Raw genomic sequence first — 17215 nt, forward strand, 5'->3', positions numbered from 1 at the left:
TAATCATAAACTTGACTAAAAAAATACAGGTTGGACAGCAAATGAAAGATACATTAGTTCTTAATGCAACCGCTGTGTTAGATTTTTAAAATTAACGTTACTGCGCAATACAGCGTGCGCTAAAGCGAGACCGCACCGAAATTCATGGCGGAATTATTATTTGACATTTGTCAACATAAATACGAATTAACAGCATAAAGACTGCTTACTATTTGCTGAGCTTCCATCAGAATCTTGGGCAAGGTGTCCTTTCTCCAGAACAATCGTCTTTTGGTTGAAAGATGTCCTCTTCTCCTGTAGAAATAGCAGCTAACGCTAGCTATGTGCCGGAAAGGTGTCCAACTCCTGATAGCGCGTCACAAAGAAATCCCAGAAAATCGCAATAAACTGATATAAACTGCTATAAGTCGGTTTAAATTAACTACCTTATGATGTCTTTAACACCTATAACGAATAAAAACATGACCGGAGATATAGAACTGCTAAAACGAAAGCTTTTCAGGACGCCATTGTGATGTCCCTCTTGCGCCAGGCGCCCCGTTGAAAAGAACGGTACTTCCGTTCCATGAGCTTTTATAGCGCCCCAGATGGTGCAATCCACTCCATTCAAATTCTCACCGCTTACTGACATCTAGAGGAAGGCGTATGCAGTGCATGTAGCCCCATAGCTTACATGGGGACTTATAAACTGACCCTAGAACAGGGACCTCGATTTCAGAAATCTCACTTCCTGACAGGAAATGTGCTGCAGAATGAGTTCTGTTTCACTCAGAGAAATAATTCAAACGGTTTTAGAAACTAGAGAGTGTTTTCTATCCAATAGTAATAATAATATGCATATTGTACGAGCAAGAATTGAGTACGAGGCAGTTTAATTTGGGAACGAAATTATTACAAAGTGCAAATAGCACCCCCTATTGCCAAGAGGTTTAAACCACCTTCAACCAGGCAACCTTGTTAACAAGTTGATGGATCTCTTCCTATTCACTCCACTAGCAGGGGTCACTGGGGGGTCAATGCTAGGAGATAAGGACGTCCAGGAGGACCATAGATTGTCCTGATACTAGCTATCTACTTCCCATAGGAATGCATTGCAGATTCCTTTCTGATTCCTTGATCTTCTTTTTGGTCGAATTATCCATAGAGATGTCTTGTTGTTAAGAAGTGCAGGTGGATTGTGATGGATTGTATGGGAGATGGGTTGTAAGAGGAACCAATAGTCTTTAGTTGCACGCTGACAAAGTTAGACACAGCTCCTCAGGTGTTTCAGATGTTTGTCTGTCTGATTGTTTGTTTGTCAGAAGCTTTTTTTTCATCACTGCTCTCTCCTAATAGCATTTGAATGGCTGGGTGAAAAAGGGTCTCTTTCTTGCTCTGACAGTTGGTTGTCTGTGTGTTGCAGAAATTGACTTGGAAGACAAAGGACGTGGATAAATGCACAGTGAGGGGGAAGAACAGCGTGAGTATCTCTCTGCCTTTCTTTCTTTCTCTCTGTTTCTCGCTCTCCGACTGTCTGTTATGGGATGTGGGAGGGTAGCACTAACAATAGCATAGATTGCTTATCAAAATCAGCACCACAGGTATCTGTAGTTCCAGAACCAGTCTCTGGCACAAGCAGCGTCAGCCTCCCAGAGCTCTAGTGAAACCATAGAGATCAGCACAGGGATTATGGGAATGACAAGAATAGGAACAGAAGTATGACCGAGAGGGCGTGCGTGCGCTTAGCAAAATACCAGTCAGTGCATAATAAGCTGTGCAATGACACTGCAGGTGGGGTGATAACACCAGCAGCCAGTAGTCACATTGCCGTCCTCTGAAACCCAGCTGTTTCCCTTTGACAGGATGAGTGCTACAACTACATCAAAGTTCTGGTCCCACGCAACGACGAGACGCTATTTGCCTGCGGTACCAACGCCTTTAACCCCACCTGCCGCAACTACAAGGTAGGACACTACACCTCAGTCACCTTTCGATCTAAAGCCCCCAGCTCCATACCCAGCACTGTTCTGAAACCTAACAGATGGGGTAAATAAGATTAGTTTAAAAAATTGTTGGACCAATGTCAAAGTGCTCTTTTCCGTAGCATGGGGTGGTTTAGCGGTTAAGGGCACTGCATTCAGAGCATATGCCTACAGGTGTTGACATCCTGACTTTCTCCTAACTTTTTGGGAGAAAAAAAGTGTCCTCTCTATCTACAGTAGAAAATCATCAAGTCGACGTTGTCGTGCACAGATAGGGCTCCAGATTGCATAACCACTTCAAATGAGTGCTGCTATCCTGGATGTTGATGGAGAAACATGTTGACTCAACCGAGGTTGGCAGCGGTCTGTTGACTGAACACAGATCCAGGATGATAATAACAGTCTTTATTTACACATCTGAGGAATAAACTGCAACCGCAGATTTGAGATCATGTCATCCTCCGAGGGACAGAGTGGGGGAAAGAGAGGGAGGGAGAGAGCGAGAGAAGGGAGGGGAGAGAGAAAACAAAACATGCCTGAAAACTAGAGTCAGAATCCCAGGGGAGCCACTACTTTAGTTCCAAAAGAACTCACGCCACCTACTCTCCATGGCTATCTGACTGCTCAAATGATTAACAACCCAAAGTGTGCGAGAGCGAGATCTCGGCTAAGTGGAAACATACAAAGGAAAATAGCGATACGTTAATCGTGACAACGGTGCGTAGATAGACTCATACTCCCCAGGATGTCTACCAATACAAAAGAAGTCTGGTTGAGCTGAGATGACATCACGGTTCTGGGCAATGATTCACGGTGTGTTTTTTGGAAGAGGGGACATAACGTCTACAGTCTGAGAAGTCCAATGGGGAGCTGGCTAAATCCATACAGACCACTGCAGAGGATTTACCTTTTCCGCCATAGACTCCCAATGGAAGACATTGATTTACACTTTATCCAGAACAAATTCCTCTCCCTGTCCCGCTCCCTCCCGGCTCGGAAAAACCGGGAGCGATGACTACCCGGAGAACTGGGAATAGTGTGCTGAAGTGGAAATCATATCATGCAATCTGTCTGCAGCATTCCTTGGAAAGACTGAGGAGGGCAGTGGGTTCAGGAGAGGGTCTGTTAGGGTGAAGGGGATTGGATTGTGGGTGTGGACGGGTGGAAGATGTTTTATTTTGCACAGAGTGCATTTTCCATGTAAATTGATCGCCACAAAACACTCTGCCCAATGAGCCAGCTGGATCAAAGACAGAGGTTGTGTGATCAGGTGGTAGCTAGACCAGGAAGTGAAAACCTGTAGCCTCTAGTCTAAATCACACTGTACTGAAGCCCCAGAACCATGGTTTAGCAGACAGATCAGAGATATAACAGTAACAGCCACAGTAGCATTGGTGGATTTGTCACTTAGAGAGTGTACCCATAGGGAACACTGAGCAATGACACAGCATTAAATATAAACACACATGTTGACGGCTGTCACTGTGTGTGTCTGTGAAGGCTGGAGTGTGCTGGAGCTGCCGAGAATGACCTCTCCTCCGGGTCGCATTCTGCCACTCCCTCCCCCCACCCCAGCGGGATTCACACGTATTGTCTGAGCTGAGGTTTACGACCTTGTTAACGGTGGGGCAGGAATAGCTGCTAAAGATCTGTGGTTAGGAGATACTGTATCCTCACAGTGCTGCCAGAGTAACAGCCATAGCACAGGCTGACAGGAGTGTTACTCCTGACCTTTTGACTTCATTGTTGTTGCAATGCAGTGTAAAACATACTAAATAAAAGTTATCTTTATGACACGTGTTCATTTATTCATCAGGATTGACTAGAGGCTCATTCTGTCCATGACTTTAAGGGGTCGACTTTATAACTTGGCAGTTAGCAGTAAAGTTAACCTGATATAGAACAGAACAATACTCAAGTTTGGACTGAAATCGATTTTTCAGTAAGGGGGAAATATTAAACTTAACAACTGCAAACAATGACCTAGTTATTTTAGTTGAGGTTTTTCAATATAAGCTCCGTGGAGTATTTCTTTTTAGTTACACTCCTATAAATAGCTTAAGGAAGTACCCTCTTCTCTTTCGTCCCTCTCTCTCCCAGATGTCTACACTGGAACAGGACGGTGAGGAGGTGGTGGGTCAGGCCCGCTGTCCCTTTGAGTCTCGCCAATCCAACGTCGGCCTCTTTGCTGGTGAGTTGCTCTGGACAGAGACAGAGAGACATGTCAGCTGGGGGCAGCAACTTGATCAGTAAACCTGCCCTCAATCTTGCCAATTTGCCTGTGACATTTAGACATAGTTCACACAGTGTTATTGAGAGCAGCACAGCCCCTATATCAAATGTAGCCATGAGATGAAAATACACATTGGGAGACATGGGTTTCTAGTCTTCACTGCAATTGTGTTCATATTTCAATAAAAGCACGCCTTTCTTAAATTAGTTATTTTGTTCCTCTCAGGTGGCGATTTCTACTCGGCCACTATGACAGACTTCCTGGCGAGTGATGCGGTAATTTACCGTAGTCTGGGAGAGAGCAGCCCAGTGCTTCGTACCGTGAAGTACGACTCCAAATGGCTACGAGGTGAGCACCTGGCCTTGGCCTCAGGTCTTAATTTGAAACAACTTGTGAATTTACCTTTAGAATCTTCCTCAATCTTCCTTCCTCAATCTTCTTACTTTTGCATTGCCACATATCATTAAATATTTGTATGCAGTACATTAAATATTAGAGTGGTATTTCATTCTAAATCAATGTGTGGTATCCACTTGAGTGATGTTTCCTACCAAAACACTGACTGCCTAATGCTTAACTGTTGTGAATACCAAGTAGTACAGTCAGTGTTTCATATTTCTCCCTTTTGTCTCCTCAGAGCCTCATTTCCTCCATGCCATTGAGTACGGGAACTACGTGTACTTCTTCTTCAGTGAGATTGCTGTGGAGTACACCACACTTGGCAAGGTAAGAGAGTTGTAATTCAAGGGTCTGAATATTTATGGAAATAATATATTCTTTATTTTAAAAAAATTGATAAAAATTCAGAAAAACTGTTTTCGGCTTTTCCATTATGGGGTATTGTGTGTAGATTGATGAGGATTTTTTATTTAACCCATTTTAGAATAAGGCTGTAACGTAACAAAATGTGGAAAAAAGTGAAGGGGTCTGAATAGTTTTGTGCCACAAATAAGGGGTCAAATACATTTTTTTTAAATCGTAAAAGTTTCCTGATCTTTTTTTATCCCCCTCAGATATAGGACAGACACTTCAACATAAACTTCCTTTTTTATATTTTTGGGGGACTATCTGTTGTGCCATGTAGAGAATCTGCTATTCAATGCGTTTGTATGGGCTAATAGCAGTAAGCCAAATTCAATTTTTCATCAAATAATTTTTGTGTATATTTCTTTGATACTTCAAGGTGTCTTAAAATTCTAAATCAAATAGCTAAATGATCCTTCGTATGACCTTAAAACAATTCCATATAGCTTAGTAGAATCCCCCCTTGTTTCAACTGTATGTGTGATATGTGCTGTCTGGAGGGGTTGAGAAGACAAAACTTCTTCTGTTGTTCACTGTAACATATGGACAATAATGTTGGATTCTATTGGATAGGCTGCAATGTAATGTCAAATGTGAAACCATGTCATGTCATGTCACTGTGTTCTGTTACTGAATGAACACAAAAGGAATGACAATTTGTTGAAAATCCTATAAAAATCTTCTAACTAAAATCCTCTAACCCCCCCCCCCCCCCCCACACAATCAGGTTGTGTTCTCCAGAGTGGCTCGTGTATGTAAGAACGACAACGGAGGTTCTCCCAGGGTTCTAGAGCGTTACTGGACGTCGTTCCTCAAAGCGCGGCTCAACTGCTCGGTGCCGGGCGATTCCTTCTTCTACTTTGACGTTCTGCAGTCGCTGACCAACGTGCTGCAGATCAATCTCAGACCAGCCGTGCTGGGGGTCTTCACTACACAGGCCAACAGGTCAGTCACAGTACCAGGCAGCAACATTACAGACGGCCATACAGCTATACAGTACATACTCATACAATGAGTATAATGAGGTTTTACTGTACCTCTTTTTATAGAAAATATAAATTAAAAAACAGCCAAATGCTTTCACAGAAGATAATGCTCACATTTGCAATATCATACCCCTTGATATTGCATATTTTTAAAAGCCTATTTTATAAGATTGTTGTTTAATGTCCTATACAACTTTGGGCAGCAGTCTTGAATGCCTTTAGCTATACAATCCATTATAACCTGGGTTAATATGGGCCTTTCCCATGACAGATGTCTCTGTTGTTTTCCTCATCAGTATCACAGGCTCAGCAGTATGTGCATTCTACATGGACGACATTGAGAAGGCTTTCAACGGGAAGTTCAAGGAGCAGAGGAACAGTGAGTCAGCCTGGACACCCGTGCCTGAGGAGCAGGTACCCAAACCCAGGTAAGACCAACACATATGAGTGGGAACTTTGACAGCCTCAGTCCAGACATATTTACTTTATTCCAGTGTTAACACTGTCAACAAAAGTTTGCATCTACAGTATTATATTCCCTCACCGTGAGTTCTTAGTAAATCTAGCCCACTGACTTTGAAACTCCACTGACTAACTTCTGCCCCTCCTCTCTGTCTCACAGACCAGGCTGCTGTGCCGGCGACGGCTCTGCTGCTGCCTACAAGTCGTCCACGACCTTCCCCGACGACACCCTGACCTTCATCAAGAACCACCCCCTGATGGACGAGGCGGTTCCCTCCGTCAACCACCGGCCCTACTTCACACGCACAACCAGCAGGTAGCTACAGCAGCAGGGTAGCTGGAGGGATGAAAAGATGGATAGGTAAAAGGGAAAATTTATGTGTAAAAAACTTGGTCCCTTGTCTCAACATGAAAAGCCCATTAAGTATAAACGTTTGAGGCAGTCAGGATGAGGCATTCCATAACACCACATCAAAGATAGACCCAAAAAGGATAGGGCCTCCCCAAAATTATTGATCCAACCGGAAGGTTTCTGTGAAAATCTGAAAAGCACATCAATTAAAGACACCGTCCGGATGTGGTCTACCAGACTAACACAGGAAATAGCACCAGTGGCTCGTTAGAAGCCCAGCCATGTAATGGTGCTGAATGTAGAGTGGCTGTCAGAGGGCTGTCAGACAGCCACCTAGCTCGGGCCCCTGCTGTGACTTACATGGTAAAGCCAAGCCAGTCTGACAGACAACCAGGCGTCTTCACACAGCGGAGGGAGGGCACGCTGTCTGTCTCACATCTGCCTCCAAACGTCACATCTGCTTCAGAACTCTCCCGAGACGAGCTGAACAACAGAACTTTAACGATGAATACCTCACGTTGTTGAGTCATTTAGCTAGCGTAGTGCCAGTCAGTGTGATGCTCTGAGTAAACAACATGTCGTCAACTTGTGTGGGACTGAAGGAAAGTTGAGAGCAGCTGTACAATGGTTTTTACTTACAATAGTGTCCTGCGTATTCTTACACAGTGTTGTCACTTTGCAGTGCATGCACACACTCCGACAATAATTCACATCTTTAATTGCAGATGCTTTGTCTCTTCGGAGGTATCATTATGTTTACCCTGAACCCCAACCCTGTTGTTGTGTCCACCCAGGTTCAAGTTGACCCAGCTAGCAGTGGATACGTCTGCTGGGCCCTATAAGAACCACACGGTGCTGTTCCTGGGGAGCGAGGACGGCAGGGTACTGAAGATCCTGGCCAGCACCCAGCTCAACGCCTCCTTCAGCACACAGCTACTGGAGGACATCGATGTCTACAACCCCACCAAGTCAGCATCCCTTTCTCCGTTCTTTTACATCTACATGATGCAAACGATCCGTTTTATAATATAGTGCACTCTTCTCATAACGTTCACTTTTATTGGTTCAGCAACAAACAGAAGTCCCTCATTTTTTTGCCCGCTGTAAGAGGATGGTTATTGTATGTGATGCTTCCAAGCAGAGTCCACTGTAATAAGACAGTGATATGTGTTGTGGTGCTGTTAGTACGTGTCCTGAACAGCTTTTCAACTCCACTCTCATTTGCATACAGTCTCCCAGGGTGCTGTAGTTGTCGCCATCCATCAGCATAAATTTAGGAAATAATGAGACGTGTTTGTCGTTTCCCCTTTCCTAGATGTAATGTCCGCGGAGAGGACAGACGGGTTCTGGGATTGGAGCTGGACAGGGAACATCACGCTCTGTTTGTGGCCTTCTCCAGCTGTGTGGTCCGAGTACCTCTGAGCCGCTGCAACGACTACGGCTCCTGCAAGAAGTGAGTGATACCCGGTCCATTATATAGAGCTAGTACTGCACTGTTAGCAGTTGCCAAGTGTATGTTAATATTGCTGTGGAATTCCGGTTGTCATGCGTTTGCCGCTATAGAGGCTTCCTTCCCCCAGTGCTGCTATGGTGATGTGAAGTTACACATGTGTGACTTACAATCAGTCATGTTTCTATTGTGTTATTGACTGTACGTTTGTTAATACCATGTGTAAATCTGTGTTGTTTTTGTCGCACTGCTTTGCTTTATCTTGGCCAGGTCGCAGTTGTAAATGAGAACTTGTTCTCAACTGGCCTACCTGGTTAAATAAAGGTGAACTAAATAAAAATGTTGCTGCTATCGTTTATGTCAAATTGTAAATATGCTGTATGCAACAGACTATATTCAAATTATGAATCACCAAGAGTTAGAAGCTGACGTTGTTATGAGGGCAGTGAAAAGGGCTTCCTTGCAGTCAGAGCAAACTGCTGGAGGTGATTTATTTTGTCAGGGATGTTTTTGCCGAGCTAGTATACTCGACCATCTTGTGTCCTATTTTGGGGTTGTGGAGGAATGTTCCCCCCGCCTCTACCCAACCCCCCAAGAAAAACATTTGTATTAAATTTGACCAGGGACGCGTATCCCACGTAGAATGCTAAACCCTCATTGTGAGCCTTAGAGAAGTGCTCAACAGCATTTACGCACAAATTGGAACCAGCTGATTGGCGGCAGGCCAACCCACGTCCAGGGTTTCAACGCGACGACGAGGAGAAGGATAGGGCCTGTCTCACTTTAGAGGGCTTAAAGCCCCTCCATCGCTGGATCACTCCGAAACAGCCCAGCGCACCTCAACCAGGGATTAGGGGCCCCTTAAGCCCCATGATGCTTTGCAGGGGTCAGGTGTCAGGCCCATATCCTCCTCTCCATACCCTCCCCATCTGTCTGCCTCCAAATTAGGTTTGGCTGGTTTGGTCTGTCTCTCCACCTTACTGTAGCCTCTATCTTGGCACAAAGCAAAACCGTTTTTCTATCTCTCGCTGCAGCTGCTGTTTCTATTAGGTTTCAGCAATGGATATGATTCAGACAGCAGAAACACATTGAATTGAATATATAGAGAAAAGAGATTTTGTGAAAAAGATGGCAAAGAGATATCAACAGTTGTGTGAAAGTCTCGACCCTCTGACCCACACAAAATGTTCATAACATTTTCATTTCCCCCCTTTTTTAGTTATTAAAGCACAAGTTACAAAAAGTTGTCACATTTGCAACTGTTTTCCCTCAGTGCAAGGTTAATGAGAACCCCCAGAATAGGTCAGCTGTAACCCCACAGACCAGGGGTGATATTCTCAGTAAAGAACAGTAAGTCAGCAAAACAGGACAAGCCACAGGTAGGGAGGTGACATCATGAATTTACACCACAGAGAGAGGAGAGACATGGTGGACCTTTCTTCCAGACAGACAGTTTCTAATGAGTGGTTCCATACAGAGCTATAGATATACACAGCTCTAGTGGTCCATAGGTGAGAGGAACACCTGTGTCTTCATCGTGTCCTGACAGGCACAGAGAAAAGGAGCCAGCAGGAATGCTTCAAGTCTCCCCTACAGATAGGGGTCATTACCTTTTAACTCTGACATGTTGTCAATGCCGGTCTGGTGGAGACTCCTCCACTCTCCCTCTCTACACGGCCCTCTGTGTTGTAAACCATGTTGAGCATGACTGACCGAACTCTGTCCTCCTCTCTGGCTCCCTACATCTCTTCTACATACTGGCCTGTTAGTTGGGCTGTGTCACTGGGTCCCTGTCCAAGACTGCCTCTGGCTACCAGACACCCAGGGGGCTCTCACCAAACACTGCTGTCTGCAGCCTCACAGACCGACAGCCAGTCACACTACATTGACCATCTCTCATATTCATCTTTGCCTCTTTCTGAGCTCCTAGATAGGAGAGTTACAAGCTAGGCTCACTCTGCAGTGAGCCTAGCTTGTAAATTGAAATGGCAGGTTTTTTGAAATGCAAATTGAAATGGTAGGTTTTTTTCTGTGTGGTAAAATGACACCCTGGCCTGGTCTGTTTTACTTCGTCTGGTGTGACTGTGGCCTGTGATGTTAATGAGACACTCCAGAATATGGGGGTGTTGATAGGTGAATAGATATCACATGTCACTTCAGGTCATGCCTCACGAAAGAGTCTTCATTAAAATATGTATTTGGTCTCTTACCTTTTGATAGTGTTCACACACCGAACTCTGACTGTCTGTCTGTCTCACAGGAGCTGTCTGTCCTCGAGGGACCCTTACTGCGTGTGGCAGAGGACTGGGAGCTGTGTCACGGTGGTGCCCGGATTCAGGTGAGTCACAGATGTTGCGTAAGGACCACCCCACCACGCAGCCAATTATATGACAGCAGGTTAAGAGGCCAAGTACCAAACGCATCCCTAGCCCCTACTCCTTGTTTTGTTGAGTACTATGTGTCAAATATTAGTGTTGAGTCTTCGATCAGAAAAAAGTAATGTTACTGACAATTTATCAACATTAAATGGCCATAGACATGACCTTGCATGAAACATACAGTAAAGGAATGAAGTAGCAGTAACTTCCTAGTACTCTGCAAACCACATCCTTGTATGCTTTCAATAATCGATACCTAATCTGGAGTTTGACTTGCCCAGATTGTCAACGTGATGAATACGGCCTCGAAATTCTAGTAAAAACATTGGTCTGTCGGCTCCATTTCACATATAGGACGAGCATCCATCTTGTTTATTTCTAAGTGGCGGACATACATCACGTCTGCAATCACTCGGAAATGAAACCCCAGAAACCCGCTTGGAGGGGTCGTGCGTCACTTGGGGTGGGACTGAAAGGCATCGATCAAAATGACCTCAATGTAATTTACTGATCCATTCTGATGAACTGGAAGGAAGCCATTTGACACTTAGAGCTATCGACTGGCTCAGCGTCAGCGCCAAGCAGGGTGTGTGTGTGCAAACAACAAGCCAATCAATTCCTCTGTCTGAGACTCCCTCCTGACCCACTGTCTTTCTCTTTCTGCACTGTAGCATGGAATCGAAAGTAATGCTCTGCTGGGTGGATTTCAATCATGTCGTGTGTACCTCACTGTCTTCTGAACGGAGGGAGGGAAGGAGAGAGGTAGAGGAGGAGAGGCAGTAGAACACACTATTTCACCTCCTATGTTGCCTCCTGACACTCAGGGACTGGGCTGTCACTGTTCCTCTGATTTTCAGTGTGGCCTTAAATCACTTGCTGTAGGTATTCGCCTCTGCAAACATGGGCTGTAAACTTTGTGTGGATGGGTGGACAGACATCACAGCAGAGGCAGCTGCCACTATCCTAATAGTCATATGGACTGCTTCAAATGGATTATTCTGCTGGGGGTCGACTCATTGCATATCCTGTGATTGGCCACCCATGGGTTTTATTTGCCATAGCTTCACAGCCAGAGGTTAATGGAATATTCCAAAGGTGTGTGTGTGTGTGTGTACGCGTGCATGCGGCGGTGTGTACGTGCTGGGCAGGTAATCAGAATTGGACTGAGGCTTGATTTATCACATTTTTAACCAGCGGGACAGTGCCATGCAGCAAGCCAATGGAGTAGAACCGAAGAGATTGGCAAATATTATACATGCAGTCAGTAGAGCTATTACGCTGTTCCTGCTCTGTCCACGTCAGAGCGAGAGAGTGATATGGTGTGAAATAGTCAGAACCCGAGCATGGCCATGCCACCAGAACAGATGCAACAGCTCATAAAGGCTGTAATGGGGCTGGACCGGAGAGCAACAGGGGACACATCCCCCTTTACTCTCTCCTCCCTTACTCTCTCGCTCCAGAGGTGGCATAAATTCTGCCGGCTGCTTTGGGGTGGGGGGGGGGGGGGGGGGGGGGTGTTGAGCCAGAGGTGAATTGTTTCCATGGTTTCCTGTCTCTCTCCCCTCACTGTCAGCGCTTGGGGACGGCGTGCCAAAGAGGCTCTCTCAGAATAAATAAATACATTAATAAAACAAACAGAAAGGGAATGGAGGCATACGGTAATACTGGTCCGCATACACGGACACACAATCACGCAAAATCCCCCCAGGCCGACCTATTCACTCACAAGCAAACCCACTCTGGTGTGGTAATACAACTAATGCTATCGGCTGTCAGTGGGCCCACTGCTGAGCATGGAAAGATAAGTGAAGTTATTATTTCTCCCCTCTGAATTCCCTGTTGTATTTTTTTCACTCTTGATTTGCTCACTGGGTCTGTATTCACTCATCTAGCCCTGCTTCTCATTTAGATGTAATTTGTTTTTGGCCGCGCCTGGAATGTCTGTTTTTGTGTAGATGTGTGTTTGATTGCCCGTGCGTGCGTGTGTGAGCGCGTGTGTTTGCATATGTGTGAATGTTCATGAGTATTTACATCTGTTCTTTTCTTTGATTGCCTGCACAGTCGATACTGCGTCGTAGAAGATTCAGTGTCATTGATGTTATGTTCTGCTTGACTAAGGGGCCAGTCACTCCACTGCATCAACGCAATCACATTACTCACCAGGGGGAATGTATGATTTCTGAATGTGTACACGCCTTTGATTCATAGAAGAAAGATGAAGTGTCTAATGCACTGGAGCACAACCAAATGTAAATAAATACTAGAGTATAAGAGAAAAAGTGGAACCATGGATGCAACTGGTGGTGAAACATTATTCGTCCTCGGTGATAGCACCTCGACACATCCATTAGAATTTAGACATTAACAAAACAGTCAGCCTGTGACCTTGCAGAGACAAAAACAATGAAATGGTTTTCTTTTGCAGCACCATTTATTTAAGTCTTTGTCTTCAACAGAACCATTTTGGAAAGCTTGACAATGTACCCAATTAATGAAAGCGGGGGTTGTGTTTAAATGGTGAAAGAGGAATGACATACACGCTGACAGGCCGTTTTGTCCTCTTCTGTTTTTGTTTTTCCTCAGGGGCGGATTTGAGCAGGATGTGGAGAACGGCTACCCTCACTACCCAGACAGCTGCCACGGTAAGGTGGACCAATCATCTGTTCTTAATGGCTCTCCACTAGATGCACAGAGCCATCATAAAAGCTCTTTCATAACAAGCGACGCTTATCAAGTGCATTTAATTGTCCAAAATGATACAGAAAAAGTGATTGCCATACTTGGGGAGTGATAGTACAATGAAATGCATCAGCAAGTCAGTAGAAGTTTAAGTAGCCTGTCATTTCCTAGCTGAAGAGTACCCCGGTGGGAATTTTGCTCTCAATTTTCCTTTGCAGATGGGCACGTTAAACAAGCAGTCAATTATACATTTAACTAAGCACAGTTTGAGTATTTAACCACTACTCAGACTTACACAATGTACTGTTCTGTCAATATGTCTGTTGCTTTCCCTTTTCTTCTCTAGACGTCCTGGCGACCACACGCAAGCAAAGCACTCTTGCTGATTCAGCATATGGTCAGTTGACATTTCTTTATCCTCTATTTTTAAAGCTTGTCCAAACTGTCTGAGGTTGTTAGCGAACAGGCTAACGCTAGCAAAGCCTGATAAGCAACATCTCTTATTCCCATTTTTTGGACTTGTTATGCAACATGAGCAGTTCAGGAGAGTTTGTTGCGTAGAACAGCAACACCACCTCTCTCACACAAACAGCTATCTTCAACATTGGAGCTATTGTCCAAAGCTAGTCGCGGCAGCAGCACCAGCATGGATGTTTGACAGGCTAGCAGCGCCAGTGGCCAAGCTGCCCACTTCGCTTTATCAAGAAGAATCATCATCCCTGTAACGCTCCGTTACTCCCCACTGCCTCCCATAGAGCAGGGTGGCTACAGAGCTCAGCGGCTGGCAGGAAGCACATTGCTAGCTCTCAGCTGAGATGTAGTCTAACGTAGCATTAATAAACAATTACTGTGGAATTATATTTGAATTATGATAGTGACATCCCTGGGCCATGACTTAATGATTGTTTTTTTTGTTAGAGAGCAGAATTGTTTACTGCTCTTATTGACGTAGCTCAGTGGTTTTCGGTTAGCTGAGTTAGCCGGGTAGTTAGTTAACTAGTACCCATGGGTACTGATGGTGGCTGCTTTTCCCTAGAAGTGATAAACACAGCATTGAGACCATCTTAGTGAGAGTTGCTGGCCATTATATCTCAACAATACCATCCATCCAGGGTCCAGTCCAGCCTCTATATCTACTTCAGAACACAAGCAATACTTAGCCTCAGACCTCCACATTCCCACAATGCCTTTGTTCTCCGTATCCTCTCTGCTGGAGGAAGTAGTGCCGCTCAGTGGGCAGTGGGACTAGATGAGCCACCCCACTGGCTAATTCCGCCAGGCGATTACTCCATCCATGCCTCTGTACTCTGTTTGAAGTACTTCACACACTGCCAGACTTCAGACTCAGACTTGCAGAATGACAAAAGCCTTTGATGGGTCCAAACTGAAGATCAAGGTTTCCCCACAATAGAACACCCCATAATGTTGAACAATGCCATTCTCGCTGGTGTGCATTGGTTCCTAAGTCCTCTTCCTTACTATTCCCCAGAATGGAACAATCCCATCCCATAGAGAAAGCAGCGAGAGACAAACACCCAGCAGTGTGGACAATCAAATCATTCCCCATTGCATATTGTGCTTTTCTCCTTTCTTTTCTCTCTGTAAAGGAGAAAGCAATGTACACACACAATGTTGATAAATTGAAGTAATAATGCAGCCCTGGAGCTGTTGTCTGGCATGCCAAGGCTGAACTCCCCCGGTGTGCTGTTTTAATTTGCCTGGTGCAGATGGTGCTCTGACAGGGCACCTTATTCAGAGTGAAAACTATCAACTGGCATCGAGAGCGGGCCTTTCGCTTTCAATCTGGGCTGGCACCCTCCAGTATGCTAACATTATGGCCGGCGTATTAGCGAAACGTCCACGTCTATAGCGGCGTGCTGCACACAAGGCCTCAAGGACATCCAGTGTCAGAGAATTAGGAAGACACTCATGATGGTTGTTGTGATGATGACAGTGCTTTCTTCTGCCAGGTCTCTCACAATACAGACCCGTATTGGATCCACAGACTCAGACACCACATAACCCCACAGTACCAGTACAGATCCTAATTGGATATGTTGCCATTGTCACATTTTCCATAAACATTGTCACCTTTTCCATAGACCATTCCCTATGTAGGTTAGACGGTAACTACCTGTAAAACAGTTTAGTGAAGCAGAGAACTGAAAATTGCTGTAAGTCATTACCTACCATTACCTCAGCTACTGGTATCTATTTCAACTCATCTGTCAAACTACTTAGTAAAGCAAATCGGACGTGAAAGGTAACTGTATATCAAAGTTTGTATGTGCTGGAAGAGTCATTCATGCACCAGCTGGTAGCGTCCACAACAACAGGGTTTTGCTGTGTAGAATGTACTGCAGTGCCAGGTGCAAGAGATTCCTCACTGGTTCAGTAACAAAGGTAGCAGGTTTGGAAATCTTAAGGCCGGCACTGCAGCCAAATCATGACCATATTGGCCCTGAGTGTTTTTCTCCAATGTCTCGTAATTTCTGCAACGCCTGAATGTTTTATCTATTAAGGGCATTAAACAGTGGGAAAAACGTTGGTTCTAAAGCACTGAATCATGTTGCACCTATGGAGGAGTGCTTTACGTGTAATGTATAGGCTACCTACTTTATTTATTGCAGTCATGGATTCAGTTGAATTCTCTTCAAAGCGCTCTTTATGTTAATGTCCTCATTGTCATCATCAGCTTAACAGTAATTATGACAGTAATCTTTTTTCATGCTGGATTTACATATCTTGTTCTCCAAGGTACAAAGAATCCTTCCCTTGTCATAAAACAACATTATATTTAGGTGTTTTTGTGTGCTGCATTTCCATTTCACTAACGGGTTACTTTGTTACCCCTCCCCCACCTGCACAACAACAGGGAAGACCACACCCACAACAACTGCCAGCACAACCAATCAGGTGGCCCCATTCCCTAAGGTGGCAGGTGACTCTGAAAGAGGTACAGGTCCTGATGGCGGTCCTCCAGTCCCAGTTGGGGACCAGGGGTCACCTGACTCGGAACCAATCAGTGTGGAGATGGAGGGTAAGGGGGTGGGGTGTCTGTGTCTGCTGAACTTTGACCTGCACTGGATTGCATTGATGGGCCCTGAAGCTTCACTGCACACTACTAACCAAGATGAGCACTAACACTCTAATCTCTGTGTGTAGGACACTAAACATTTAACCATATATCCACTCACTTAATGAAGCAACCATGAGTTAGAGAGGCTTAATCACTTAAATAGATACTGCATTGGATCCAATTAACCCTTCAATTAACTCTTCCAAACAATGTCCTAACAAAATGACTCCTGCATGTCTCCTCTCATATCTTATTTAGTCCATCTACTAGGGTAGCTTACTCTCCGCTCTCCAGCGGGACACACTTTAACAATCACACGACCAAGCACGTCTTCTCTTCTCACGCTGTCTAGTGCGCTGCTTCCTGAATGTCATTCCCAGATTACTCCCAATAGGAAACCAACCGGAGCTCCTAATATTCAGCAGGATGGGAAGACTGTTCGTTGATGCTATTTCCTTTAGCCCAGGCTCTCCTTGCTGCGCTCCTCTGGCGCCTTGTCAGGAGTCCATAAATCCTTGCTAGTGATGGGTTCCAATTCAGGCCAAGAGTCTCCGGCTGCAATGATGAGCCACTCAGGCTCAAATGAGAAAAGCCTGTAACAAATAAATAACCAGCAGCTGGCGAGCGTACAAGGGGAAACCATAATAGAAACTTGGGCAACGCAATCTATTTCAGCATGGGCTAGTGTCGCCTGGCTGCCGGTTCAATCAAAAGCACGGGGACCTGGCTGATAAGGCGAGAGAGGAACTGTTCTGGAAGTAACAGCTTGGCAGTTCCAAGGAAGGCCTCTCTCTCTCTGATGCACCCACACGTACGTGTGTGTGTGTGTGT

At 45.1% G+C, this 17215-nt stretch overlaps 1 protein-coding gene across 1 annotated transcript in view; it reads left to right on the forward strand.

Annotated features, from left to right (window-relative positions):
* LOC120048423 (semaphorin-6D-like) overlaps nt 1-17215 on the forward strand; it is a 70863-nt gene that overhangs the window by 39613 nt on the left and 14035 nt on the right. Inside the window, exons 5-18 of the mRNA XM_038994377.1 lie at nt 1403-1459; nt 1842-1943; nt 4062-4152; nt 4420-4542; nt 4832-4920; nt 5726-5943; nt 6281-6412; nt 6607-6762; nt 7593-7766; nt 8114-8251; nt 10509-10586; nt 13210-13268; nt 13652-13702; nt 16181-16345. Coding sequence (XP_038850305.1) covers nt 1403-1459; nt 1842-1943; nt 4062-4152; nt 4420-4542; nt 4832-4920; nt 5726-5943; nt 6281-6412; nt 6607-6762; nt 7593-7766; nt 8114-8251; nt 10509-10586; nt 13210-13268; nt 13652-13702; nt 16181-16345 — 1633 coding nt within the window. The remainder of the gene's footprint in view (nt 1-1402; nt 1460-1841; nt 1944-4061; nt 4153-4419; nt 4543-4831; nt 4921-5725; nt 5944-6280; nt 6413-6606; nt 6763-7592; nt 7767-8113; nt 8252-10508; nt 10587-13209; nt 13269-13651; nt 13703-16180; nt 16346-17215) is intronic.

The sequence above is a fragment of the Salvelinus namaycush genome, chromosome 5 (genome assembly GCF_016432855.1).
Source record: "Salvelinus namaycush isolate Seneca chromosome 5, SaNama_1.0, whole genome shotgun sequence".
NCBI classification, from domain to species: Eukaryota; Metazoa; Chordata; class Actinopteri; order Salmoniformes; family Salmonidae; genus Salvelinus; species Salvelinus namaycush.